This window comes from Nomascus leucogenys, chromosome X, assembly GCF_006542625.1.
Source record: "Nomascus leucogenys isolate Asia chromosome X, Asia_NLE_v1, whole genome shotgun sequence".
In the NCBI taxonomy this organism is placed as follows: domain Eukaryota; kingdom Metazoa; phylum Chordata; class Mammalia; order Primates; family Hylobatidae; genus Nomascus; species Nomascus leucogenys.
The window spans coordinates 47,210,663-47,236,684 of NC_044406.1; the positions used below are offsets into that span (position 1 = coordinate 47,210,663).

Genomic DNA, 26,022 nt, shown 5'->3' on the forward strand with positions numbered 1-26,022 from the left:
GCCAGATCTGGTCTTTCAAAATTTTTTTAAAGTTCCTAATGCATAGCCAAGGCTGAGAAACACTGTTAGCAATTTATCCTATCTCTCAGACTCTAAATTCTTTTATGTAATAATTTTAAACCATTAATTTATCCCAGATTGCAAATTTGCCTATATCCTATAGGTTTGTATGGCCTTATATTTTATTACATACTTTTATATAAATTTTATTATATACATGTATATAAATTTTATTTGTATACTTTTTATATTTTTAAATTTATTTTTGGTACAATTATGAGGAGTGACAATTTTTGTTTATAGGTACATTATACACTTCTAGTTGTATTACTTTGTGACCAGTGAATATAACTTGTATAATTTTTGTTTTTAAAATTTATTAAAATTTTTGTGAATTAGCATATGTTTCAGATATATTTCTGTAAATATATATATTGTCATGTATAAAGGAGCCATCCTCTATATGCAACACAAAATGTATTATCGTTTATTTCCTTGATTATGGGACTTCATAATCATGAGAGAAACCATTGATTTAATAACAGCTTTTTCAGGAAGAATAAACAACACTGTATTAAATGTTCACAAATTTTTCTTGTCTACTAACATATAGAGCATGCATTTATCCTTGCCATTATATCCCTTTTATAGTACTTCACAATTTAAGTCTGAGCCTTTTTCATAAAATAGAGCTTAAACATATTAAACTTGGACATGTGATGTTGACCTCTTTATAAAATTGAACATTGCCAATGTTTTGCCTTTCTTTCCTGACAGCTTCTCTAGAAATTCAGCCATAAGATTTTTTTTTTTTTTTTTGAGACAGGGTCTCGCTCTGTCACCCAGGCTGGAGTGCAGTGGTGCAATCTCCGCTCACTGCAAGCTCCGCCTCCCAGGTTCATGCCATTCTCCTGCCTCACCCTCCCGGGTAGCTGGGACTACAGTACAGGCGTCCGCCACCACGCCTGGCTAATTTTTTGTATTTTTAGTAGAGACAGGGTTTCACCGTGTTAGCCAGGATGGTCTCGATCTCCTGACCTTGTGATCCGCCCACCTCGGCCTCCCAAAGTGCTGGGATTACAGGCGTAAGCCACCGTGCCCGGCGTCAGCTGTAAGTCTTTGACACTTAGATGTTTGATTCCAGAAGTGATAGGCTTTCTGACTCACATATTGGCCACATCAGGCTCCCCATCTTTAAAACTTATATGATTTATTCTAAGAGATTAGGCTTTTGCCTTTGCCTTACAGTTGCATGGTCTAGCCTGCAATGGACAACCTTCTCCACGCAATCATTTTTTGTGTCATACTGCATCAGACAATAATCATTTTCAAGCATTTTAAGTGAAAATTAGGAATCTAATGTTAAAATCCAGCTGTTTGGGATATGCAATGCTAAGCAAATAACTCAACTGTCATGAAGATAGGATAGATTCTTCTCTACAAAGCTAAATTTGCACCATATATCAAGTTAGAACTACTTGCCCATCAAAATGCATTCTTGACTGCTTTGAGATTCTTTTGGCTTTAGTTGTAAGAAGATCCTGAATTCAAAAACATTAACATTTAAAATTTTCCTTTGTAATGAGGAAATCATACACCTGTTATTTAAAGCTAATTGATTTCAGATTTTAGGGGTTTTTTCTTTTTCTTTTTTTTTCTTTTCTGTTTTTCTGTCACCCAAGCTGGAATGCAGTGGCATGATCATAGCCCAGTGCAGCCTTAAATTCCTGGGCTAAAGCAATCCTCCTGCCTCAGCTTCCTGAGCAGCTTGGACTATGAGACATGCACCACCATACCTGACTAGTTAAATAAAGAAAAATTGTTGGAGAGACAGGGACCCAAGTGTCGCCCAGGCTGGTCTAGAACTCTTGGCCTAAAGTGTTTCAGTCCTCCTGATGTAGCCTCCTAACGTGTTGGGATTACAGGCATGATCCACTGTGCCCGGTCTAAGGTTTTATATCCTCTAGGCTAATATTAAAATTCCAAATGCCTTGAGGATCAGGTAGGCAACCTCATAAATATCATAGGGCCTGCAGAAGCCTGTGGAGGACTGAAGATCACTTGCCCCCACCAAATGATATTTATATTCTGTTTTCAAGAAAATTGCAGCCAATTACATCCTCTAGGACCTTATTTTTCTTTTTTCTTTTTTTTTTTTTTTTTGAGATGGCGTCTCACTCTATCACCCAGGCTGGAGTGCAGTGGCACCATCTTGGCTCACTGCAACCTCCACCTCCCGGGTTCAAGTGATTCTCCTGCCTCAGCCTCTTGAGTAGCTGGGATTACAAGCATGTGCCACCACGCCTGGCTAATTTTTGTATTTTTATAGAGACGGGGTTTCTCCATATTGGTCAGGCTGGTCTCGAACCCCTGACCTCAAGTGATCCGCCTGCATTGGCCTCCCAAAGTGCTGGGATTACAGGCGTGAGCCACCATGACCGGCCTAGGACCTTATTTATCTAGTTTCTGCTTGACATCATAAATGATGATAACACTGTACATCATAATTATGTTCCTATAAATTTTCATTTTTAATAGTTTTTATTTTAGGTTCTGTTTTCTGGATTCTCTGATACATCAAGTTCCATTACAATTAGATCATTTATTTTTGTGAGATCACTTTTTAATCTATTTGATGTCTCTCCTCTTACATTCTACTTTGCCACATTTTATAATTTCCTCTTCCTCTTCTTTTTTTATCTTTCCATCTCTACCTCATTCTGACTTGCTCTGTATCTTTCATGTTGGAGTTTGACAGCCCTATATTCTCATGGGAGCAGAATATGAAATATCAGTCTGTCCCTCATCTAGACATATTGAAGCCCAACCTAAGATAATGTCTTTCCTTTTCTCTTTATTTCAATTTAGCATCCTTCTGTTTTAACGCATCATCTGATTGATAAATATTTAATGATTACATACATGACGGTTGACCTATGCCAGTTGTCAATTGACCTATGCCAGTGTAGTCATTCACAAATTTATACTGGTAGCATTCAGTATATAGAGGTGGGTGAGAGCCAAGAATATTCTCTCTACACTTTCCTACTTGATTACAAAGAAAAAAAATCTCAGATTAAATATTACATACACTGAAAGTTTGAGGAAGCCCCAGCTCTTTCTCCTTTTAGGTGTTCCAACATCTTTTTTTCCTCCTCATTTTTTTAAAACAATTATTTTTGAGACACAGAGTCTCATTCTCTCACCCTGGCTGGAGTGCAGTGGCGAGGTCATAACTCACTGCAGCCTCGATCTCCTGGGCTCAAGCAATCCTCCCACCTCAGCCTCCCTAGTAGCTGAGACTACAAGTACACGTAACCATGCCCGACTAATTTTTAAATTTTTTTTTGTAAAAACGGGGTCTCATTATGTTGCCCAGGCTGGTCTTGAACTCCTGGGCTCAAGTGATCTTCCTGCCACAGGCCTGAGCCACTGTAGTCAGCGCCCTCCCCCTACTTTTTAAAAGTTGAAATATAATTCACATAACAAAAACTCATCATTTTAAAGTGTCCAACATGACTCAGTGTCTAATATCTTTTTTTAACTGAGGTAAAATTCACATAACATAAAATTAACCATTAGCCATTTTAAAGTGTGCAATTCAGTGACATTTAACATATCCACAAGGCTGTGCAACCATCACATCTATCTAGTTCCAAGACTTTTTTGTCACCCTAGAAGGAAACTCTATACTTGTCCAACAGCATCTTATCTGAAATGTTCACTCAATACAAATGTGACAGCATTCTAGCAATGGGGTTTAGCTAACCTAATTGGAGTCAGGCCAGACAAATTCTTTAAGAAAGCAGCTGAACATAGGACTATTTGGGAATGAAGCCAAAGGTGCCATTTTGAAGGGAGTAGATCTCTGGGCTCACCAGACTCTTAGAACCTGTTCCTGTATTATTTGTTCCTGGTTAGTATTTGTAACTGATATGTGCATTTTGAATATGATCATTTCACTAAAATTTATTCTAACATCATTTATGGCAATTGACAAAGCTTCTTGTGTTGATCAAAGAAAAAGCTACTGAGGCATTCTGTTAGCCACTTCTGAAGTGTGGGCTTCTGATAAAAATATGCTAAACACTCCTGGAGTATATATTCTTACTTAGGTTAACTGACCACCACCTCTAGAGGGTAGATTGCATCTAACAGACTCACTCATATATATCATATTGTCGACATTGAATAACCCTGGAGTTACATCATATGCACAGTTAAGTTTTGCAACTTCAATTATAAAAATTGATCAAAAGTGAGGGACAAAGAGAATATTTAAATGGAGCTCTCACAGAGCTTGAGCTGCAGGTCAAGCTTGAAATGGTAGCCTGAATCTACTTTTCCCACAGTTGTCCTCAATTACCTTGTCGTGCTCAGTGTGTGAGCAGGATGCCATATTAAGAATGTTTCCAATGGCTAAAGATATATATTATTCATACAACATGGCACCTAAGCATAAAGAAATGATTTTAACTGGTCTTCAACTGAAGAAGCAGGCAGTCATCTGCTTCAATATGGGAGAAAAATGGGCTGTGTTTTACTTACTGAGAGGCACAGTTTTCTAAAGTAGTTAAGGAATTTTCAAAGATATTTTTGACTATCTCTGAATTTTACCGTAACTGCTTTAGAATCCACCTGTCCTTCCCTTCCTTATTCCCTACCGCCCCCATACAAGATGAGTCTGAGTCTAGCATTGGGCTAGGCTCCTTGAGGTTCCCAAAGTGTAAGGTGGGGCCTCCAGGGCATTGGAGGAATTTCAGATATGCCTGCTTGAATTGCCTGAAGGCAAGCAATCATCAGGACTAACAGTCAGGATAATTTTATGCCAGAACCAAGGCAGCTTTGTGTTATTGTTAATGGGAAAAAAAATGACAAAACTTATTCATCTTGTGAGAAAGAATATTTTGTCTCTATAACATATACATTTAGAATCCCACTGTGAAATCCCAAAGGCAGACTCTAGTTCAGTTTATGGTAGAGCTGAACAATGGATGTATTACTTGAATATCATTTCCTTGTTTTAACCAGATGGTGATAAAAGTATTAAATAATCTTTATGTATTGTATCTTAGATTGTATATCCATTCACATAGCTGATGTGTAGAATGTCTTCTTGGAAAAATTCTCTCTACTTTTTTCTTTATATCAACAAAAAGTATACAGGCAGCTGCTTTGTTGATTTTAAGTTTGCTGAATTTTCTATTCATTTCTTAGTTTCTAATTATGATTCCAACAGGTATTATCTTTTGATGCCTATTCGGAAGAGGAAGTACTTGATAAAAGCCAAACCAACTACAGAATAAGATACTATAAAATCTACTTCTACCCTGAAGATGACACAATTCAAGTAAATGAACTAGAGGTGAAAAATAGTGGATCGCTTCAAGGTATCTATTTAAAGCAGAGCTATGGTTCCTTCACTTCTGACTCCTGCTTTTATATACTGCCTGCCTTTAGCTTTTCAAAAGACTGCATGCTACTGTTTAGGCTGTCTAACCTGCTGGCAGTGGTGAATATAAACATGCCATTAGCGTGTAGTTATTGATTGTGACTTACCAGCTTTCTAACCTCTGCACGTTAACATTGGCTGGGTCTCTCACTCCTCCGTGGCATACTTGTATCCTTTCAGGTGCTGCTGTGGTATGAGTAAACTCTCCTGTGCCTTTGACTTTTTCCTCAAACCCTTTGGTCGCCTTGCCGTGAGCAGAACACTTCCTTCACAACACCATTAGGGGAGAAGAGAAAGCTGTTCTCCACTGCAGCTTCCAGATTGGCATTCTCTTCTTTCTTGAATTTACTGTCATTTGTTTCAACCACCCCCTCCTCATCCTCATACTTGTTAACTACAGACTTCGATGCTACCTCACCAGATAGTCATTGTTCCTTCACCCTGTGTATGCCAGTCATCTTTGTCCATACTCCTCTGAGCCACAGATAAGAGTTAACTCTGTGATGTGGCCACCAGAGAAGCTAATCCTAGGTTGCATTAAGTATGGCAGAGATCAATGGAGATGACTGATTTCTTCTGTTTGTGCTGTGGGTCCTTCTCTTGGGATGCTGCTGAGTTCTGGATGACTTCAGGGCACAGCAACTATGATGGTGAAAGAACTGAACATTTGTCATGTGCAAGACAGAATAGTGAAAAGGGATATTTGTCTGTAATGGGGAGACTCAAGTGTGCTTGAAAAATGTCCTCAGGAATCTAAAGGGCTGTCATGTGGAGAAGGGGTGACGTTATTCTCTGTATCTTCATGGATGGGACCTAGGGGTCAGAGTTCAGGTCAGTAAGAGGAAGAACTTTCTGGCAGAGAGCTGCTAGAAGTTGTAGGGAATGGACCTGGGTAGGGTTGGGGTCTGGTGTAGGGGCAGAGGAGAGGAGAGTCACAGATTTGTTTGTTCCCTCGTGTAGATAGATGGCCCTGGGGGCAGGTCAGGGGTGGTTTTTCACTGACAGCCTGCTAGAAGTATGAGAGGATTTGAGTGTTTGTTTGGTCGCTGGTGTAAATGACCTTTCAGGGTACTCAGTTCCTTGAGGAGCTGATTCTTGGGTGTGTTGTTGTTTCTTTGCCTTTTAGAGTATTGCCACCTGCAGTATCTCAGTCTCTGAAATTGCCTTCTGTAACTACAATATGTACTCCTTTTACTTTCCTTACTTGCTCATAACTACCATCCCTGTTCTTCATTCTCCTAGAAAAACATATCCTGAATATGTCCATGTCTTTCCATCCGCTTCACTACCATCCTCACCTAAGCTACCCTCATCTGTTGACTAGAGGAATGGAATAGCTGCCTAACATGGTCTCCCTGTTTCCATTCTTGCTCCTCCTACAATCTGTTCTCTATGCGGCAGGGAGAGTGTTGTGTGGGATGTTACCTGGATGCAGTGGTGGCCTTTGAGAATTGTACATGCAGGCTCTCCCAGAGGCCACAAAACAGAAGGCTCATGGATCACATTAAAATGCACGAATCACGTTACATTAAAGTAATTTAAAACACATGATGAGAAACAAGAGAGAAAGAGATAGGGTAGGTTCACACACTTGGGACAGGGTACAAGTAGACAGAAGGACCATACTGCCTGAATCCTGGGGTCAGCAATGGTTCTGTCTCTGTTTCACTAACCTTCCCTGCTACTAGTATGGTTTGGAGACCAGAATTGAGGTTCAAGCAAGGAGAACCACAGACAGAAGGGGCCTCGGCTGAGGGCACACACTTGCTTTGTTGGAGAGATGCAGGGAGAAGTGTGCCTGGCCATGGCTGTAGCTTGTCAATAAGCCTGCTGGATAGTCTTGGGTTTTGTTTGTGTTTCGTGGGCAGAGGTCACATGGGGCCAGAATGGGTGTCACCGATGAATGAGTGGCCAAATTGAGGCCTCATAAATATTGGGTGCTCATGAATATTTAGTGTCCTTATATATTTAGCATATCATGAATATTTAGAGTCCAGGTGCCTCATGTATATTTATGACCTACTGAAAATCAGTTATCTTTTGGTTTTTCCATCCGTTTCTTTCTATGTTTAACATGCCCATGCTTTACTTAGCCTATTACCTATTGTTATTTAACACAGCTCATGATTTCTGCCTATGCTGAACAAATTTTGCTTACTAATTACTAATCTAGGCCTGAGGGCTCTGTATTGATATACCACAATGAGTTCAATGGGGAGAAGCAGGGATTTGAGGGCCATGGTCTCTGAGAATAAGGTTGTCATGCAACCTCATTAAGTGTGCAAAGGACTTCCTTCAATGCTCATGAGATTGAGGTTTTTCTTAGAGCATGGCTTCATTATGTCTGGTGGTTGGAATAATGAATTTGGAGCCAGCCAGCATTGCCAAGAAGTGTTTATTGGATGCCTATTCTGTGTCAGGCACTGTGCTATGTTTTGGGAAAATGGACAAAAGGACTGAGTCCCATCATAGCCCTATCTCATGGAACAATAATAGGCCACCAGATTGGAAAGGAAAGGGAGCAAGGCCACCAGTCCAAGAGTTTTGCAATTGTTCAGGCTAGAAATGCTGAGTTTCCAAACCAGGACAATGATGGTAGGAATAGAAAATTGGGGAAGGATTTGAGAGACATTTGGTTGGCCGAGTTGATACGCATTGGCCAGTGATTAAATACAGAGAGTGAGGAGGGGGAATATCTAATGAAAAAGTGCTTACCTTATCATTGTCTCATTTAATCTCCTGATGACCATCTAAAGTAGTTATTGTCACTGTCAGCTTTTACAGAAAAGGAAACAGGCTTAGGGAGGTAATTTGCTCAGTCTGTTTTACATTGCTCTAAAGGAATACCTGGAGCTGGGTAATTTATAAAGAAAAGAGGATTATGTGGTTCACAGTTCTGCAGACTGTACAAGAAGCATGGCACCAACTTCTGCATCTGGTGAGGCCTCAGGAAGCTTTTACTCATGGTGGAAGGTAAAAGGAGAGCAGGCATGTCACATGGCAAGACGGGGAGCAAGAGAGAAAGGAGGGGATGCCAGACTCTTGTTAACAATCAAATTTTACGGTAACCAACAGAAAGAACTCACTCATCTCTGCGAGGACAACACAAAGATATTCATGTGGGATCCACCCCCATGACCCAAACACCTCCCAGCAGGCCCCATCTCCAACACTGGGGATCACATTTCAGCGTGAGATTTGGAGGGGACAAATATCCAAACTATATTGGCCTCAGAGGTCTCTATGGTTGAGTCATGATACCTTTATAAAGTCCAGGAGCAGAGAGCAAGAAACAGGATTCGGGTTTGAATCTGGGGTGTGTTTCAAGGCATGAGGCCTTTGAAGGGGTGTTAGACATTTGTGTGGTGATGTCCCTCCAGGCAGGTGGAAACTTAGGATGTGTTTTCAGGAAAAAAGTCAAGACTAGAAATGGAGATTGGGAATCAGAGGTGGCCAGATCATGACCAGGCTATTCTACTATGTTAGAGGAGAGCCACTGGTGAGGTGATGAAAAGATAAAGGGAATTCAATTTAGTGTCTCTGCTTGGTTTTACGAGTGGTGGGAAAAGAGGAAGATTAGTATGAGGAGGTAATATGAGCTGTCCTCATTGTTCTTTGTGTTCCAACTGATATGCTATCCACTCCCTGGCCATTTTATTTGGTGAATTTGGCCTAATGGTTAATCTTTCAGGAAATATGGAAATACCATAACATTTTAAAAACAGGTTTTCATAAATTTTAAGGTTAAAAATATGACATTTTATTTTACAAAGGGACAAGAGGTTTTAGATTCTTTGGGGTCATTTAAAACATATAAGGCAGTTTTTAAAGATTGGCAAGAATGCATCAGAAAATGGTTGAAGATTATTTAAGAACAAAGAATTTACAATTTATAATTTCTGTGGACATCTGTTTTACTTATGTGTATTTGATTATGTAATAGTATTGCTGTAGCAAAAAGAAAAAATTTCTTACAGGTTTTCACCTGAACATTTTGTTCTGATATTCCCTCACTAAGCTCTGCTTATTTTCTGATTACTTTCCCACCATCGCACCAAACTTGCACAAATGATAGACTGGAGGTCACAGGACACCCCAGGCCTGGGTTAGTGACTTGCATTATTGTTATTATCTTTCAAGTGAAAGCTCATAATCCTATAGCTCACTGGCCCCTGTCCAGTTCATCTTAGTTTTATTAAACTATCCAAGAAGAAATATGAAATGTAGCTTCTTTTAGAATCTTGGAAAGGCTTTTATTAAGACTTTTCAATTCTTTCAGACTCTTGATTTCAAATCTCACATAGGCAGATTCCAAAGGAAAGCTGAAGATAGTCATAATGATGTACTTGCAAATCATTCTTGTGTAAGGAGGGAGGAATGCTATCATAAAGTCTCAGAAGAAAAAGACCTGAGTAAAAGACAATTTTAAAGTCTCTGGAAATTTTCCGAATTTTTGATTGGCTTACTGTGGTCAGGACATTTCCCTGTGCGAAGACACAGCTCAAGAGTTGTGTATAGAATTCACAGTAATCACGCTGCGTAATGACATTGAGTTTGTCAGCAGAGTAGAGAAATTTGGAAGGCTGTAGCAAATCCTGTAGAAAGCAAACACGAATAACCACTCTGTCACTAAGCTTTGTTTAGAGAGAAACCAGTCTCTCTTGAAATATTTAATATGATAATTCTTGTTAAGGAAAGTCTATTTGGACTGTAGATAGTTTGAAAAATCATTTAAATGCCTTCTTCAAGCTTTTCTAAATTAAGTGATTGGAAAAAAGAAAACATAATGAGCCAGCGGTTCAGACATCAGTGGGACAGGGTAGGTAGTGTTTCTTTCAGTGGTGACTTGAGTGGCCTGGGCTTGCTTTCCATGCATCTGGGCCCTGGGAAGAGGCAAATGGTCAAGATTAGGTGCTGTGCAGTGATGGCGTTCCTGTTACTTCCATAGGATTTTGATATTTTCTAGATGAACTTGGAGGTCAGATGCACTTATTTCTTGTGTGACCATTTGGAAATTAGTGCAACTGGAGGAATTATAACCCTCCCCTCCTCCCTTTTAGTTGCCTCTATTATCATGTAATTTTTTAGGGTGGGGGGAGTTTGGAATCAGCCAGAAACAAAAGAGGCATCCATTAACATGGTACCAAAATAGGCATTCATGCAGCTTCTAATCAGAACAACATATTTTTAATATTCACAAGTTCTTGTTGGCAAGGAGATTTGTGTGTGTTATGAGTCAAGAAAGCCAGTGTTGCACTTCAAGGCTTGCTTTCATTTCTTGCCAGGACATCACTCTCTTTTCGGTTAGATGTGTTATATTTATAGAATGTGTTGCTTTTCTGCTGGAATGTAGTTAAAACAACATTATATCAAGCCAAGAATGTCAGAGGTTAATCCAGTAGTTTTACCTCTAATTGTCTAACAGAATAATTGTCAGTTAAATACACCAAGTCCAGACTAATCTGTGCTAAAGAAAAGATAATGATTAGAAATGTGCCATGATTTTCTGGTATGGTCTATACCAGTTGTTCTCAGTTGAAAGTGATCCTCAGAATCTCCTAGCCCACCCCAGCATTTTTTCTTCTGTAGACATGGGGTCAAGAACTGGCTTCCCTATGATTCTTAGTGCATGTTAGTTGAGAACACTGATTTCCACTAATGACTTGTTTTGGCCCCTTAGTAAGGTAGTATTTCTTATATATATATTTTTAATACTCTAAGATAATCTACTTGATCAGGCAAATGTAATCACACAAAATAGAAGTCAGTCATTCATATGCCGTTCACTCTTATTGGGCATGTATTATATGTAGGTATTATATCCCATAAAATGGTGGAGGGGTGGTGGGAAGGTTGCCAGATGAAGTATAAGATACTCAGTTATATTTGAATTTCAGGTAAGCAATGAAGTTTTTAGTATAATTATGTCCCAAATATTGCATAGGACATAGTTATACTAAAGAATTTGGCTGGGCATGGTGGCTTACACCTGTATACCCAGCACTTTGGGAGGCAGAGGCGGGCTGATAACTTGAGGCCGGGAGTTTGAGACCAGCCTGACCGACGTAGCAAAACCTCATCTCGACTAAAAATATAAAAACTAGCTGGGTGTGGTGGCACATGCCTATAATCCTAGCTACTCAGGAGGCTAAGGCAGGAGAATTGCTTGAACCTGAGAGATGGAGGTTGCAGTGAGCCGAGATCACACCACTGCACTCCAGCCTGGGTGAAAAAAAATTAAAAAAATAAAAAAAGAGAATTCTTCATTGTTTATCTGGAATTCAAATATAACTGAGCAGCCTATATTTTAATTTGCTAAATCTGGTCACCCTAGAGGGTGGACACTGTGGAGGGAACCAGGTACTTGAGGGATTAGAAGAGGAAAAGCCAATATCCACTAGAGAAGCTGGCATTTGAATGGTACCTCAAAAGTTTATCTAGATAAAGATGGAAGAGAAAGGCAGAATAGTCAAAAGGAGCAACATGAGATAAAGTGGTGGGACAATAAATTGGGAAGTATTTGAGAGCAGATCATAGATTGAATAGGGAAAACGGGGCAAGAAGGTGGTCATGCAAGAGGACATTAAAGCATCTGTTATTTTGGTGCTTATTCAATGCCTAAGGGGGAGAGGCATAGGGTTACTGTTTCTTATTGTGAGCAGAAATGTGGAATTTTTAACTTCTTATTCTTTTGCTGCAAGGTGAGTGCCAGGTTATGTATATAAAAATAATTATTCTTGTGAAACCAAAACTCTAAAGGTGACATTTTAGAAAAATAAAAGTAAAAGTATGCAAGTCATTTTAGTAGAGGAATATAGTAAGCACTATATTCCTCTACTAAAGGAAGAATGGACACTCTGTTATGGAAGAAAAGACACTCTGTTATGTGTGATTGTGGTTAAGGCTCTTAGTATTTTTAGGGCGCAAACTTGTAGATGTGATGACAAGTGGCAATTGCAGTTATATCTTCATTTACCTAAGAAATATCTGCCTTTAGACTTGGATGTACTCTCGGCCTGCAGCATTACTAAAATGAAATTAACATACTTAAATTAAAATAGAGGTGACCCAGGTGCAGTGGCTCAAGCCTGTAATCCCAGCACTTTGTGAGGCAGAGGCAAAAGGATTGCTTGAGGCCAGGAGTTCAAGACCAGCCTGGGCAACAAAGCAAGACTGTCTCTGCAAAAAATAAAAAGTAAGCCAGGTGTGGTGGCACATGCCCGTAATCTCAGCTACACGGGAGGTTGAGGTAGGGAGGATCGCTTGAGCCTGGGAGGTTGAGGCTGCATTGATCCATGATCGTGCCACTGCACTGTAGGCTAGGCAACGATGTGAGACCCTGTCTCAAAAATAAATAAGTAAATAAAATATAAAATAAAGGTGAGAGTTTGGAGTCTTAATTCTGGAAGGTGAATTCCAGAAAAGTAAATTTAGTGGTATGAGCAAAGATCTAAGGCAAGTCCCAACTGAATAACATGAAAACACATGAAACATAAATGGATATATGGTCACTTTGATATAAACCACAGGGAAGTGTTACAAAGTTAAAGCTTGAAGAGTATAGCCAGATAGCAGGGCTTTTACAAAGGAAGAGAAATGTAAAACATGAAGATGAGGAAAAGCTGGACATTTGTCCCAGTAGTGTTTATTGGGCAGTTAAGATAAACACCTGAAAATTTAAAGGGCAAATACGGTGCTTTAGTTGTTTTTCTGTTTTGTAACAATATCTTTATTTATCTACCTTGGTGATTTCACCTGCTCTTCAATGTGGGCCAAGGACATGGTATCCTGCCCATTTCTTTGATATCCCAAAACAAATTCCTGCTGATGGAGTTTCTGCCATTTATTGTGGAAGACTAAAAACATACAAATTCTGATAATTAGAAATTTTAATTCTCAAAGGACACAGTTGAGAAATCCTATGAATATGTTATTGAAAGCTCTCATGTGCAACTGTACATTTCCAATGGCCCACTTTGGTTTTCTGATTAATATGGAATTGTGACGTTAGATTTTTGGTTATCAAAACTTTACTGTTAGTGTTAGACCTGCCTTTTCTCTCTAACTCATGGATGTTCAGGATTCTTTTTTGTCACCAAGAAGAACTTCCCTGGCCTTTTCTGAGAAGCATCTAGTGAGAGAAGTGTAGAGGCTAAGAGAAGGAAGAGTTGGGGGGCTTGACATCTGTAGGCTCCTGGGAGAGGCAAGTCAGCTGGTGGGGCAGGCCCTGCAGGGTGCATTGCCATAGCAGTGGATGGGCATCTCTGGAAATTTCCCCTTAGAGGAGAGAGGCTATTCTTTCAGAAGAGCAGCTTCATCTCTCTTTTCTTTTCATGGTGGCTGGTAGCTCTTTTGTCCATTTCCATCCTGTTATGCCTATGGCTCTTCCTCCTCAAGTAATATGTAGCTGCAGTACAGTGAGATACAGCTCAGTGCAAACTATGGAAAGTAATGGTATTTAGTTAGAGTCTGAAAGCCCAACTTCAAGATCTTTTACTGCCATTTGTCAGGGCATGACCTTGGGCATGGCATTTAACCTCTCTGAGCTTTGGTTTTCTCATCCTTAAACTGAATATTCATATTTCATGTATTATCTGCCTTATAGAATTATTGAGGATTAAATGAGACAGTGTAAGTGAAAGTTTATCCTAGGGCTATGATGATGATTGTGATTAGTATTATTTAAAAGCCCAGTGGGTGGGCCAGTTTTTCCCACCTAGAAAAATATAGGACTCCTATTCAAACTCTTATGGAACAAAAATCATCACTAACTTGCTTATTTGAATTTCTATAATGAAGCAAAAATGCAAGATAGATGGAATTTTTGAAGAAGCTCCTGACTGTTGAATAATTCTTATATATTTTAAAAACTGTCACAATATAAGTATTTTTAAAGTAGTATATAATGGTTCCTGAAAATACCTGAAATGCCCATCCTTTTATACATGTTTAAGTATGCAATTTGTTCTAAATGTCTAATCTTGAATGATTAAATAATTTGCATACTGTTTTCAGTGCTATGAATTAAAGGCTAATTGAAGTATAATTTTTTTGCAGTAAAATTATATCATCTTTTATGTAGTACATTTAAAAATATTCTAGGCTAGTTCTAATTTTATAGTTTTATTATTTTAATTTAATGCACCAAGTAATTAAAAATTGCTGCAAAGAAAAGAAGCTGAAAATGATTTTAGGTAATTTCCCCTCAACAGAGTGAAAAGATGATAAGTAGAATAATGGAAGAGAGCCCAACACAGTTCCTGGCACATAAAGATATTCATTAAATATTCCTTAATGAATAAGCAATGACTAATTTCTAAGTGTCTCTAGACTTTGAGAAAAGGCACCATTTTCAGTGCTGTACAAAATACAGAGAAGATAGGTTGACATCTTTATATTAAAATACCTCCATGCAGTTCCCACAAGCCAATTTTTATTGAATCATTTGATCCACAGTTTGTTCTGCTTTCCTTTTCTCTTTGTTCTTGGAGTAGATTCTCAGGCTTAAGTCAGTTACAGATATTGAGAGACAATTCTCCATGGGTATCATGCATTTCTGTATCTCTTGCAAGCAGAGGCACTGACTTCTCTTTGTTCTGGACTATCTCTTCAAGGATGTTTATATAGCAAGTAGCTGTGGAAGACAAAAATAGCCTCTCCCTCTGGAGCAAAGTATAGGTTTGCTTATAGCCTTGGAAGATAGAGGCTTAGTGTCTCCTTCCAGAATAAAGTCTAATAAAGATAGTAGCTCCCTTGGAGATAAAGAGCAGGGATGCTTATTGCTAATTATAGAAGATTTGGGTTCCCTAAGCAAAGGGTTACTCTCCTGTAGTGTAACCCACTGCATGTACAAATGTTACCTGGCCCTTACTGTGTCATCCTGTGGGAATTGGGGCTTAGGAAACTGGAAAAAGAAATGCTGATATTCAGGCTATTCTTACTGCTGTTGATTAATAAACTGCCTTTTGTCTCTGACCAAGGCACCTCCTGTCTTTTACCAGCATCCATGAAACTATGGAAGGCTAACTTGTCATCTTGCAAGTAGGATAAAATCTCAAACCCTAAGCAATTCTTTTTTCATTTTTTTTCTTTCTTTCTTTCTTTTTTTTTTTTTGAGACAGGGCCTCGCTCTGTTGCCCAAGCTAGAGTACAGTGGTGTGATCATGGCTTACTTTAGCCTCAACCTCCTGGACTCAAGCAATCCTCCCACATTTCAGCCTCCCAAGTAGCTGGGAACACATGTGGGCACCACCATACCCAGCTAATTTTTTTTAATTAATTTTTTTTCTTTTGTAGAGACAGGATTTTGCCATGTTGCCCAGGCTGGTCTCGAACTCTTGGGCTCAAGCAATCTGCCTGCCTCGGCCTCCAAAAGTGGTGGGATTACAGGCGTGAGCCACCGTGCCTGCCCCCTAAACAATCCTTAACAACAGATTGCAGCAATATTTGGGTAACTTGGCTGGTATGGTGTGGTATAGTTGGTACACTCATGTAGGCAAGGAACCCTTTTACCTCCAGTGGCTGACCACTCTTTTGGATATACGTGGGGACCCTGGGAACATATTCTCAAGAGGAGAAATGAATGGGCATCAGGGTTGGAAGTAGAAGATGGGATGATATCTAGAGCTTTTGGCCCAGAGCACTGGCTAGAACTATGAAGCCTCTGATAACCCTCACTTGAGGCAGTACTTGGGTGGAGGTGGACAGAGGCTATAGAGGAAGAAGGAGGAAAAATAGGTTGATAGAGGAAAGAAGATTCCATGAAACTTCACAGCAGCCAAAAGCCATTCATCCTTATTGAAACTTCTAAGTCAATGTTGGCACCTATCATTCCAAAGCTTACTAGCTTTTTTTTTTTTCTTTTGAGCCATGAGTACGCATTTTTGTGAGCACTCTGCATTGGTGCCTTAATGCCTGTTGAGTGTGCTCACATTGAGTGCATCCTGGTGGCTGAATGTGAGCAGGCTTGTTCTAGGAAAGACATGATGGCAGCATCTGGTATTTTTCGTCATTCTGCCTATGTCCCCTGCCCTTCATCCCCCATCCTCACCCCAGTCTTTATGGTTAATTAAAATACTTCCCAACCACCACTTAGGCAACTCTAACCACATGCAAGGCTGGCCACAGAGCTCTGAACCTCAGAAGTCTCAGCTCCTTCTGACTCCCTCAGAGTTGGAATGTACTAATGCTGCTTCCTAGAACGAGTCCTTTGCCCAGTTTTCTGTTGCGGGAAAGTATTCAGGGTTGTTAGTGAATGTGCTGTATCTTCTTACTTGTTAGCCACATGATATAACAGTTGTATTTTCTTTCATGCCATAGGGACTTCTATCCGGCGTCATCGGATTACTCTTCCGCCTCCAGATGACGATCAGTTTTATACTGTGTATCATTTTAATGTCGGCACAGAGGTTGTCTTCTATGGCCGGATATTCAAGGTTTATGACTGTGATGCATTCACAAGAAACTTTTTGAGGAAAATAGGGGTCAAAGTGAATCCCCCAGTACAACGTCCAGAAGATCCTTACATGAAGATTCAGAGAGAGGTAAGGAATTGACGTTTGTTGAGTTCTTGTCTTCAAAATAAAAACCCCTTTGGAAAGTCAGTAAAGGGTGTTTGTACTCCTGATGCAGATGTGAAAGAGCTTTTAGAGCCATAGTTATTCCAGTTGTTTTGTTCTTCTTTGGACTAGAGGGAAGGCTGAGTGTTAGCCACAGAGCAAGAATGACTTCCTCACTGCCTCACCCCAATTCTCTCTGTAGAGACTCTCTCTTTCAGGCAGTAGGAGTCTTCAGTGAACTGCACAGGTGAGACAGTTTCTAGGCACCCACAATTGACTTTGTGGTCACTGATGGTATATGAGTTGTATCCACATTTCCTTGGCTTGTGTTTTTGCATTTTAGTTGCCTAACTCTGGCTAGAAAGATCTTTGCTTCTATACTAGTGATTTAGTGAACCAAGCCTTGGGTACACATTTTTTTTTCCTCCTAGGAAATTCCAGGTCCTCTTAGGGTGGCACTGGATGCCAAGGTGCTCTGGAAGAATAAGGAGGACTGTGATTCTGGTATACTCCCTTTAGGAAAGGATGTTTATGTACAAGGTCTGACCCCAGCTAGTGTAAGGGAGTAAAGACTCAATATTTTTAGTATTATTTTTGTCTTCCTATTTTTTAAACAGTCCCTGGGCCCAAATTTTGTATTCCAGAAGAATTTGAACACTCAAAGGGGTGGAAGGTGACAACACCCAGCTAATCTCCTTGCTGGCACTGGATCGCAAATGTCTTGACTCTTACCCTGATTTCCATCATTGTCACTTGTTTCCTTTTTCCTTTTCTATTGAAGTGTGATTACACACAGTAAAATACACAGAAATTAAGTGTACAGTTGGATGAGTCTTAACAAATACATGTACCCCTATAACCTACCCCCAGGTTGAGATGTAGAGCAATTCTCTTCCCCCAGAAAGTCCCCTCATGTGTTTTTCGAATCAGTCCCGCTCCCCACCACAGACAACTGCTGTTCTCATTTCTATCCCCATAGATGAGTTTTGTCTGATTTTTATTGTTTTAAAACTTATAATTCATTTCCTTGCAGAGAGGTAACAAAATTTAGGACAAAATTCTCTTTTGATTCTGTTTTGATCTCTTTTTAAAAGCCACTTGTAGGATCATTCATCTATTCCTGCCTCCCAGCCCCAGCAGAATTATTCTTTAATGTTGTTGTAGGCATACAGCCCTCTGGAGAAATATATATATTGTTGATCCTGGAATATCTAAGGTGAAATGCCTGTATATTGATGTACAAAGGGATTTTTTTTGGTTTGGATTCAGTTTTATTTTTTCCAAATGCCCTGGATGAAAGAGTCTAGATAAATAGAAAGAATTTAGAACCAGCAGAGAGAACTTGAAGGAAATGTATCCAAATGAATTGCCACCCTTTGCATATGGCTGCACTCATTCACTAACAGTTGTTGTTATATGATAGTGATTGTGAACAATGATGGATTATATGAAAATGCACAGAGCACTGTGGGATTTCATAGGTTTATGAAGAAAAAAAAATATATATATTTAAAATTATACTTTAAGTTCTGGGATACATGTGCAGAATGTGCAGGTTTGTTACATAGGTATACATGTGCCATGGTGGTTTTCTGCACCCATCAACCCATCATCTACTTTCGGTATTTCTCCTAATGCTGTCCTTCCCCTATCCCCCCATCCCCTGACAGGCCCTGGTGTGTGATGTTCCCCTCCCTGTGTCCATGTGTTCTCATTGTTCAACTCCCATTTATGAGTGAGAACATGCAGTGTTTTGTTTTCTGTTCCTGTGTTAGTTTGCTGAGAATGCTGGTTTCCAACTTCATCCATGTCCCTGCAAAGGACATGAACTCATCCTTTTTAATGACTGCATAGTATCCCATGGTATATATGCCACATTTTCTTTATCCAATCTATCATTGATGAGCATTTGCGTTGGTTCCAAGTCTTTGCTATTGTTAATAGTGCTGCAATAAACATGTGTGCATGTGTCTTTATAGTAGAATGATTTATAATCCTTTGGGTATATACCCAGTAATGGGATTGCTGGGTCAAATGGTATTTCTGGTTCTAGATCCTTAAGGAATTGCCACATTGTCTTCCACAATGGTTGAACTAATTTACACTCCCACCAACAGTGTAAAAGTGTTCCTATTTCTCCACATCCTCTCTAGCATCTGTTGTTTCCTGACTTTTTAATGATTGCTATTCTTTTTTTTTTTTTTCCGAAATGGAGTCTCACTCTGTTGACCAGGCTGTAGTGCAGTGGCGCGATCTTGGCTCACTGCAAACTCCGCCTCCTAGGTTCAAGCAATTCTCTGCCTCAGCCTCCTGAGTAGCTGGGATTACAGGGGCCTGCCACCACACTCGGCTAATTTTTTTTTTATATATATTTTTAGTAGAGACAGGGTTTCACCATCTTGGCCAGGTTGGTATTGAACTCCTGACCTTGTGATCCACCTGCCTCGGCCTCCCAATGATCGCCATTCTAACTGGCATGAGATGGTATCTCATTGTGGTTTTGAGTTGCATTTCTCTAATGACCAGTGATGATGAGCTTTTTTTCATGTTTCTTGGCTGCATAAATGTCTTGTTTTGAGAAGTGTCTGTTCATATCCTTTGTCCTCTTTTTGATTTTTTTTTTTTTTTTTTTGTAAATTTGTTTAAGTTCCTTGTAGATTCTGGATATTAGCCCTTTGTCAGTTGGATAGATTGCAAAAATTTTCTTCCATTCTGTAGGTTGCCTGTTCACTCTGATTATAGTTTCTTTTGCTGTGCAGAAGCTCGTTGGTTTAATTAGATCCCATTTGTCAATTTTGGCTTTTGTTGCCATTGCTTTTGGTGTTTTAGTCATGAAGTCTTTGCCCATGCCTATTTCCTGAATGGTATTGCCTAGGTTTTCTTTAGAGTTTTTATGATTTTAGGTCTTATGTTTAAGTCTTTAGTCCATCTTGAATTAATTTTTGTATAAGGTGTAAGGAAGGGGTCCAGTTTCAGTTTTCTGCATATGGCTAGCCAGTTTTCCCAACACCATTTATTAAATAGGGAATCCTTTCCTCATTGCTTGTTTTTGTCAGGTTTGTCAAAGATCAGATGGTTGTAGATGTGTGGTGTTATTTTTGAGGCCTCTCTTCTGTTCCCTTGGTCTGTATCTCTGTTTTGGTACCAGTATGATGCTGTTTTGGTTACTGTAAACTTGTAGTATAGTTTGAAGTCAGGTAGTGTGATGCCTCCAGCTTTGTTCTTTTTGCTTAGGATTGTCTTGGCTATACGAGCTCTTTTTAGGTTCCATATGAAATTTAAAGTAGTTTTTTCTAATTCTGTGAAGAAAGTCAATGGTAGCTTGATGGAGATGGCATTGAATCTATAAATTACTTTGGGAAGTATGGCCATTTTTATGATATTGATTCTTCTATCTATGAGCATGGAATGTTTTTCCATTTCTTTGTGTCCTCCCTTATTTCCTTGAGCAGTGGTTTGTAGTTCTTGAAGAGATCCTTCACATCCCTTATAAGGAATAATATTCCTAGGTATTTTATTCTCGTTGTAGCAATTGTGAATGGGAGTTCACTCATGATTTGGCTCTCTGTCTATTATTGGTGTATAGGAATGCTTGTGATTTTTGCACATTGATTTTGTATCCTGAGACTTTGCTGAAGTTGCTTATCAGCTTAAGGAGATTTTGGGCTGAGTCGATGGGGTTTTCTAAATATATAATCATGTCATCTGCAAACAGAGACAATTTGACTTCCTCTCTTCCTATTTGAATACCCTTTATTTCTTTCTCTTGCCTGATTGCCCTGGCCAGAACTTCCAATACTATGTTGAATAGGAGTGGTGAGAGAAGGCATCCTTGTCTTGTGCCAGTTTTCAAAAGGAATTCTTCCAGCTTTTGCCCATTCAGTATGATATTGGCTGTGGGTTTGTCGTAAATAGCTCTTACTATTTTGAGATACATTCCATCAATACCTAGTTTATGGAGAGTTTTTAGCATGAAGGGGTGTTGAATTTTATTGAAGGCCTTTTCTGCATCTATTGAGACAATCATGTGGTTTTTGTCATTGGTTCTGTTTATGTGATGAATTACATTTATTGATTTGCGTATGTTGAACTAGCCTTGCATCCCAGGGATGAAGCTGACTTGATCTTGGTGGATAAGCTTTTTCATGTGCTGCTGGATTTGGTTTGCCAGTATTTTATTCAGGATTTTCGCATTGATCTTCATCAGGGATATTGGCCTGAAATTTCCTTTTTTTTGTTGTTGTTGTTGTTGTGTCTCTGCCAGGTTTTGGTATCAGGATGATATTGGCCTCATAAAATGAGTTAGGGAGGAGTGCCTCTTTTTCTATTGTTTGGAATAGTTTCAGAAGGAATGGTACCAGCTTCTTTGTACCTCTGGTAGAATTTGGCTGTGAATCCATCTGGTCCTGGTCTCTTTTTGGTTGGTAGGCTATTAATTACTGCCTCAATTTCAGAACTTGTTATTGGTCTATTCAGGGATTTGACTTCTTCCTGGGTTAGTCTTGGGAGGGTGTATGTGCCCAGGAATTTATCTATTTCTTCTAGATTTTCTAGTTTATCTGCGTAGAGGTGTTTATACTATTCTCTGATGGTAGTTTTTATTTCTGTGGGATCAGTGGTGATATCCTGTTTATCGTTTTTTATTGTGTCCATTTGATTCTTCTCAGTTTTTTTCTTTGTCTGGCTAGCAGTCTATCTATTTTGTTGATCTTTTCAAAACACCACCTCCTGGATTCATTGATTTTTTGAAGGGTTTTTCATGTTTCTATCTCCTTCAGTTCCACTCTGATTTTAGTTATTTTTTGCCTTCTGCTAGCTTTTGAATTTATTTGCTCTTGCTACTCTAGTTCTTTTAATTGTGATGTTAGTGTGTTGATTTTAGATCTTTCTCACTTTCTCCTGTGAGCATTTAGTGCTTATAAATTTGCCTCTAAACACTGCTTTAGTTGTGTCCCAGAGATTCTGGTATATTGTGTCTTTGTTGTCATTTGTTTCAAAGAACTTATTTCTTTCTGCCTTAATTTTGTTATTTACCCAGTAGTCATTCAGGAGTAGGTTGTTCAGTTTCCATGCAGTTGTGCAGTTTTGAGTGAGTTTCTTAATCCTGAGTTTTAAGTTGATTGCTCTGTGGTCTGAGAGACTGTTTGTTATGATTTCCGTTCTTTTGCATTTGCTGAGGAGTGTTTTACTTCCCATTATGTGGTCAACTTTAGAATAAATGTGATGTGGTGCTGAGAAGAATGTATACTGTGTTGATTTGGGGTGGAGAGTTCTGTAGATGTCTATTAGGTCCGCTTGGTCCAGAGCTGAGTTCAAGTCCTGAATATCCTTGTTAATTTTCTGTCTCGTTGGTCTGTCTGATATTGACAGTGGGGTGTTAAAGTCTCTCATTATTATTGTGTGGGAGTCTAAATCTCTCTGTAGGTCTCTAAGGACTTGCTTTATGAATCTGGGTGCTCCTGTATTCGGTTCATATATATTTAGGATAGTTGGCTCTTCTTGTTGCATTGATCTCTTTACCATTATGAAATGCCCTTCTTTGTCTTTTTTGATCTTTGTTGGTTTAAAGTCTGTTTTATCAGAGACTAGGATAGAAACCCCTGCTTTTTTCTGCTTTCCATTTGCTTGGTAAATCTTCCTCCCTCCCTTAATTTTGAACCTCTATGTGTCTTTGCATGTGAGATGGGTCTCCTGAATACAGCACACTGATGTGTCTTGACTCTTTATCCAATTTGCCAGTCTGTGTCTTTTAATTGGGACATTTAGCCTGTTTACATTTAAGGTTAATATTGTTATGTGTGAATTTGATCCTGTCATTATGATGCTAGCTGGTTATTTTGTCCATTAATTGATGCAGTTTCTTCATAGTGTCAATGGTCTTTACAATTTGGTATGTTTTTGCAGCAGCTGGTACTGGTTTTTCCTTTCCACATTTAGTGCTTCCTTCAGGAGCTCTTGTAAGGCAGGCCTGGTGATGACAAAATCTTTCAGCATTTGCTTATCTGTAAAGGATTTTATTTCCCCCTTGCTTATGAAGCTTAGTTTGGCTGGATATGAAATTCTGGGTTGAAAATTCTTTTCTTTAAAGATGTTGAATATTGGCTCCCACTCTCTTGTGGCTTGTAGGGTTTCTGCAGAGAGGTCTGCTGTTAGTCTGATGGGCTTCTCTTTGTGGGTAACCTGACCTTTCTCTCTGGCTGCCCTTGACACTTTTTCCTTCATTTCAACCTTGGTGAATCTGACAATTATGTGTCTTGGAGTTGCTCTTCTTGAGGAGTATCTTTGTGGTGTCCTCTGTATTTCATAAATTTGAATGTTGGCCTGTCTTGCTAGGTTGGGGAAGTTCTCCTGGATAATATACTGAAGTGTGTTTTCCAACTTGGTTCCATTCTCCCTATCACTTTCAGGTACACCAATCAAACGTACATTTGGTCTTTTCACATAGTCCTGTATTTCTTGGAGGCTTCGTTTGTTCCTTTTCATTCTTTCTTCTCTAATCTTGTCTTCACGCTTTATTTCATTAAGTTGATCCTCCATCTCTGATATCCTTTCTTCCGCTTAATCAATTCAGCTATTGATACTTGTGTATGCTTCACAAAGTTCTCCTGCTGTGTTTTTCAGCTCCATTAGGTCATTTATGTTCTTCTCTAAACTGGTTATTCTAGTTAGCAATTCCTCTAACCTTTTTTCAAGGTTCTTAGCTTCCTTGCATTGGGTTAGAACATGCTCCCTTAGCTCGGAGGAGTTTGTTATTACCCACCTTCTGAAGCCTACTTCTGTCAATTCATCAAACTCATTCTCCGTCCAGTTTTGTTGTCTTGCTGGTGAGGAGTTGTGATCCTTTGGAGGAGAAGAGATGTTCTGGTTTTTGGAACTTTTGAGCCTTTTTGGCTGGTTTTTCTTCATCTTTGTGGATTTATCTACCTTTGATCTTTGATGTTGGTGACCAGATGGAGTTTTCGTTTGGACATCCTTTTTGTTGATGTTGATGCTATTCCTTTCTGTTTGTTAGTTTTCCTTCTAATAGTCAGGCTTCTCTGCTGCAGGTCTGCTGGAGTTTGCTGGAGGTCCAATCCAGACCTTGTTTGCCTGGGTATCACCAATGGAGGCTGCAGAACAGCAAAGATTGCTGCCTGTTCCTTTCTCTGGAAGCTTCGTCCCAGAGGGGCACCCTCCAGATGCCAGCCGGAGGTCTCCTTTAAGAGGTGTCTGTCAACCCCTGCTGGGAGGTGTCTCCTAGCAGGAGGCACAGGGGTCAGGGACCCACTTGAGGAGGCAATCTGTCCTTTAGCAGAGCTCGAGCACTGTGCTGGGAGGTCTGCTGCTCTCTTTAGAGCTGGCAGGAGGAACGTTTAAGTCTACCGAAGCTGTGCCCACAGCCACCCCTTCCCACATGTGCTGTGTCCCAGGAAGATGGGAGTTTTATCTATAAGCCTGTGACTGGGGCTGCTGCCTTTCTTTCAGAGATGCCTTACCCAGAGAGGAGGAATCTAGAGAGGTAGTCTGGCTACAAAATCATTGCTGAGCTGTGGTGGACTCCGCCCAGTTACAACTTCCTGGCGGCTTTGTTTACACTGTGAGGGGAAAACCACCTACATAAGCCTCAGTAATGGGGGACACCCCTCCCCCCACCAAGCTCCAGCACCCCAGATCGACTTCAGACTGCTGTGCTGGCAGCGAGAATTTCAAGCCATTGGTCTTAGCTTGCTGGGGGGATCCACTGAGCTAGACCACTTGGCTCCCTGGCTTTCATCTCCTTTCCAGGGGAGTGAGCAGTTCTGTCTCACTGGTGTTCGAGGCACCACTGGGGTATGAAAAAAAACTCCTTCGGCTAGCTTGGTGTCTGCCCAAACAGCTGCCCAGTTTTGTGCTTGAAACCTAGGGCCCTGGTGGTGTAGGCATCTGAGGGAATCTCCTGGCCTGAGGGTTGCAAAGACCATGGGAAAAGCATAGTATCTGGGCCAGAGTACACTGTTCCTCATGGCATGGTCCCTCACGGCTTCCCTTGGCTAGGGGAGGGAGTTCCCTGACCCCTTGCACTTCCAGGGTGAGGCAATGCCCCACCCTGCTTCAGCGCGCCCTCCGTGGGCTGCACCTACTGTCTAACCAGCCCCAATGAGATGAGCCAGATACCTCAGTTGGAAATGCAGAAATCACCCTCCTTCTGCATTGATCTCGCTGGGAGCTGCAGACCAGAGCTGTTCCTATTCGGCCATGTTGCCAGCCACCCCCAGAAAAAGATCTTTTGTGCCAGGAATTGAGAATAAATACCAAGAACAGCTAAGAAATGTTTTAAATAATTTCCTTTCAGAGTGGGAACATCATTTTAGCATTTATTCCCTCAGGGAGAAGATTCTTCAATAAATATAGAAATCTTTGGGAAATTAGGAGTTTAATAAGAGGCTTCTATATTGACTTTCATACATTTACTTCTGCAGTGTTTGCTGTCTTGAACTGTAAAGTTAAAATTAAACAATTTAACTTAGACTGAAAAGAATCCCAATGGTATATTATCAATAATGCTTTTCTTAGAGGCCTCATAATGCCAAAGAAACATTTTTCAATCGATTGAAATAGTGGTCCCATAATTTCATTTAAATATCAGCGATAAGACTGAAGAGTCTTTGGAAAGCCATCATGTCTCCCCACTGTCTTGGGTTAAGACTGCACCTAGACTGCCCTCGACAGATAGAAATTTCAAGAATTTACAAAAAGATTGTATAACCTGATTTGGGATAACATCTCCCTTGTCAGTGTGCACTTCCTTATATAACAGTCCTATTTGGTTACATCAGATGAAATGGGGGCAGTTTTACTCCACGACAGGTCTGTGAAAGTGCAAACAGAGGGAAGAGTTGCATCAAGAAGACTATGGAACTAGTGGTTCCCGGGACAGAGGACAGCCAAGGCAGAGGCTCTGCAGACCTTAAGACCTTGTCCATTTGTTGTGCTCCTGTTTCTCCGGGGCATTCTTATCCTTGATACCTAAAGCTTTTTGAGCTAAAATAAAAC

General features: G+C 40.0%; 1 protein-coding gene across 1 annotated transcript in view; it reads left to right on the top strand.

Annotated features, from left to right (window-relative positions):
• The window catches only part of EFHC2 (EF-hand domain containing 2), a 201,003-nt gene that overhangs the window by 65,365 nt on the left and 109,616 nt on the right, over positions 1-26,022 (top strand). Inside the window, exons 4-5 of the mRNA XM_030806505.1 lie at positions 5,240-5,390; positions 16,772-16,995. Coding sequence (XP_030662365.1) covers positions 5,240-5,390; positions 16,772-16,995 — 375 coding nt within the window. The remainder of the gene's footprint in view (positions 1-5,239; positions 5,391-16,771; positions 16,996-26,022) is intronic.